At 37.6% G+C, this 4,111-nt stretch overlaps 1 protein-coding gene across 1 annotated transcript; it reads right to left on the reverse strand.

Moving 5' to 3' along the window:
* Positions 1-1,383: 1,383 nt before the first annotated feature.
* Positions 1,384-1,995, reverse strand: LOC107043383 (endocuticle structural glycoprotein SgAbd-2). The gene has a single exon (XM_015264873.2). It carries the CDS (start codon positions 1,920-1,922, stop codon positions 1,497-1,499), a length of 426 nt encoding a protein of 141 aa, XP_015120359.1. The 5' UTR covers positions 1,923-1,995; the 3' UTR covers positions 1,384-1,496.
* Between the last annotated feature and the right edge of the window lie 2,116 nt (positions 1,996-4,111).

Consider the following 4,111-nt stretch of genomic DNA (forward strand, 5'->3'; position numbering starts at 1 on the left):
ACCCGATGACATTTCTACTTAGCATAATTATACCAATGTTCGGCCGCCTGGCCTAGACCATGATGTGCTTCTTTCAATACACTTTCAGTACCGGCTATTTCTACCCATTTGATAGAATACAATATTCAAGCAGACAGTTTGAAACGAGAAAATCTTCCTTATTGCATCTTCCCACAAGATCGTTGATATAAATTTTCAAAACAACTCCAGTGGGCGTTAAAAAGTTGCACCCAAATGTGTCCCATAAACGCGCGATATCGTGCCAATGTAACATTTTTCGCTGATGGAAGTGAAAAAACGGCGATCGTCGTTATCGTCTCACGCTACACAAAATACGGCGCAGTGACTGCGCTATAAAGTCACTCGATACCATAAATAATCGTGGTTTTACATTTTGCATCTCCTGTGAATTTTTCTCCCACATGATATTCCTATAAATATCAATTTTACCTTTGATAGCGAATCACATGTTTAGAACGTATTCGTGCTTTTGATTTTCACTCAACAAATCGGTTGTAAGAAATCTCAATCGAAAAATCAGTAGAAACAACGAGTTGACATTTTATGTAAATAAGCTAAATATCTTATGATGAATGAATTTAGCCCTAGAAGCAGTAGTGAACGTGATGCCAGTGAAGAGAAGTTTTAAAAAAAAGTGAGAGGAAAAAAGTGAAAGTATCCGTTGATGGGGAGGGGTAAAAGGCGTTGTACGCTCTCGTTCTGTCGCTCTGAGCTAAATAGAAATCCTGTTCAGGTACATCTGATCAACAAGCGTATCTCCACCCGCAACCAACTCGTCTACCGACCTACAGTATGTACAGTTGTCAACCCCCTTAACATTTCCTCTTCCGTATGTACCATGCAAATAAAACCGACGTGCCAACATACAAAGGCGAGAAATAGCGGTAGTTGTTCACCGGGTCTCTGAGATGATTCTGAAGATTTCATGGTCAATGGTGTTGTACTGACGCACCAGCGAACTAGTTCCATAGAAGGAGGCTCTTAAATCTTCCTGGGTATGCGTCTGAAGCAATCAGCACAATTAACAGGCGTCTCTGTGCCGCTACAATGACTAGATTACCATTCACTCTTGTTGAGTCGACTGCTGTAAAAATTGTAAACACCAATTAGTTCAATATCTGACATACTGAAGTATTTATCTCAATCGCCGATGGCTTTTTTTGTCAACCCTAGTATCCTCACTCACTTACTCGACTCTTTACTCGGTATGACCTTCAATTGTAGAGAAGAAAAGTGGACTAAAGCCTTCGTCGGAGGACACATTTTTAACATATCCACACTAGTGCGTCATGCTTTCATGAAGACTCTTAAGAACAAGGTGATTTCAGGAGATAAATAATTTTTTTCACAGGTAAACCGATCTGAATGACACTGAGATAATTTATTTCAATGGCAGTAGGAAACAGAAAAGGTTCTACAATAGACTACTAAACAACAAAACAACTAGGTTGATTTCATTATCACTGTTGATGGTCTTAGAATCTGCGGCCTAGAGGCCTGACCTGCCCTTCGTTTTGCTCAGGATGGGCTGCGATGTATTCGAGTGCTCTCTGGACTGCTGGTGGGATTGGTGGTGGGGTTGGTGCGACTGGGAGGTGAGATCCTTGGAATTGAGCACCATTTTGATCAGCAACCCAGTTGATCGAGACTGGGGTACCATCGGGTGCAGTCCACTGAGCAGATCCCTGGACCACGTTGGTTCCCTCCTCCGGTGTCTGTCCAGGCTGGTGGTATCCTTGCTCTTGCACACTGATTCCATTTCCAGTCTCGTAGAAATTGCGGAAGGTACCGTCAAAGCCAACTTCGAGATCCTGAGACAGGATTGGAACTGGCTCGTTGGGTAGAAGTCCAGCACTAGCTACAGCCACAACGGCAAAGAATGAGATGATGTATCCGTTCATGTTTGAAAGATGATACTGATAGTTGCTCTGATGCTCAACTGATGATCTCTGGAGGATGCTACTGCCTTTTTATAGTCGCGCAGATGTAATCGGGTAGGAGTAGCATTAGCATTTTGGCTAAATGTCATAAAATATCACGCAGTTAACGGATGAAAGTGTACGCCTCTTTCAAAAGATCCCACGGAGAAAGGTTACTCAATCTTGAAATTAGTTGAGTCGAAGGCTTCAAATTACTGGAAGTAAATATGAGCCAACTAATCATCATAATTGGTTTCGTGATTCACTTGGTAAATACGGGCAAATTATTTCTCTTGCAAATAATTTATAATTGATTATGGAGTTTACAGACACATTTTTCTTCTATTCATTGAATGTGTGTGTGTGTGTGTTCGTGGATGAAACACCTGTCCTTGGTCGAAATCGCTGCCTTTGAGGCGTTATAGAATGCCAGTGATCGAGATGAATCCAATGAATTTTTTTCTAAAACATTTAAACGTACGGAAAAGGTCGTTTCACGTAACGTAAATTTTTGTTTTTTGTCTCAAATAGATAAATATCATCAGTTTCATAATATTCTACCATTAGAAAAAAATGAAACATTTCATACATCGATTTAGCACGTACCCCTATATCACCATGAAGATGTCGCGAATATTGATAACTAGATGGATAAAAATGAAAATGCGGAAGGCAGATATTACAGTATTTATAGTTAATTTTTCACTGTGCTATGAAAATTACTAGAACGAACATAGGGAAAAAAAATTTGAGTTTTTCGGAATATATCTGTAGTTTTCAAGAATTGATCCTTAATTTATGGAAATCACTACTAATTTCGAGGCATTCTTGACACTGACTAGACTTACCCTGAACTTTATTAATTTAATCACCAAAATTTCGGCAAAGAATTGCTATGATTAAGAATGTCGGTGGAAATTAACGATAAAATGACTAGATTTTATGATTTCTCACTTATTAAATTTAAGAATAACGCGGACCCCTCAAAACGAAGACTTTCTTCTTCTGGAAAAAATTGAATTTCCTCTACACATCCTATTCTTATATGAGAGGATAAAAAACGTGATAGTGAAAATTAGAATACAGAAAGTTGTAATTTCTCTTACACTTGGAGGTTTATCATTGCCTGACTCCAGAGGAATAATTATGTGAATTGAAAATCCTCCATTCGAGAGTCGCACAAATTGAGTTATTCAAATAGATCGTAATAAAGCTTTTATGCAAACTTAAACTTGATTGTTTAGTTACGTTATTATCTCTATAAATAAAAACAATTGTTTAACTGTATTAGCTAAAAATTGAGTCATTCTTTACAGGGCGAAGAAAACGAATTTATTAACATCTAGTAATCCGTTTTTTGGAATGAATTTATTTCATATAAGTTAAACAGTTTCACTAAAATAAATTTTTAAAAAAATTCAAAAACCTTCATCATTTCCGATGAGAATATTATTAAATGAATAGAAAAATTCCAAGTCAAAATTTTTATTGACAACAAAGATCAATATAATTTTTATTAACTCCTTCGGAATAATTTAATTTTTTTTTATCATACATTTCTCTCCCTGCAACATTATGTAACGTTTCACAATCAATTAGAAATGATCACAGTAATGACATTGAATATCAAACCGCCTATCTGAAAATTAACCGCAATGATGAACGATTCCGAAGGCGTCAATGTGAATTTTTTATGCTTCCTAACGGCATAACGTACCTCAGCACAGGGTAACTGTTGTTCATCACCCTATTCTTTCCGTGCATTAACCGTAACACCAGTTGACAAGCCTATCAAATTGCTTGCCTATTTGAGATTCTCATTACATGCATTACAATGCGTGATGTAGCGATATGCATAGTCAAATGCATACATGTAAAATGAATGGATGATTGAAGTAGAAGAGGGAGAGACAAAGAATTCACACATCAAAAGAACAATCTTCTGCCTGGGTGTGACTTAATAGGTGTCCCCGTATTATCACCCAGGTTAGTCAATCATGAATTATTACAACCAGCCCACGTAACCCAAAACGAATTCATTGGCATATAAAATTGGAAAAAAACCTGCTGCACACTATTCATGACTGCTTTTGCAATTATGTAAACCAACGAACTCCACTGAACTTTAACTGCTGAATTCCAGTCCAAGTGATTGCATCCATATAGTGCGT

This window comes from Diachasma alloeum, unplaced genomic scaffold (assembly GCF_001412515.2).
Source record: "Diachasma alloeum isolate Michigan unplaced genomic scaffold, Dall2.0 Dall_scaffold_00562, whole genome shotgun sequence".
Taxonomy (NCBI): Eukaryota; Metazoa; Arthropoda; class Insecta; order Hymenoptera; family Braconidae; genus Diachasma; species Diachasma alloeum.

Coding starts and splice junctions, on each gene's coding strand:
- LOC107043383 (XM_015264873.2), bottom strand. CDS start 1,922: ATGAACGGATACATCATCTCATTCTTTGCCGTTGTGGCTGTAGCTAGT.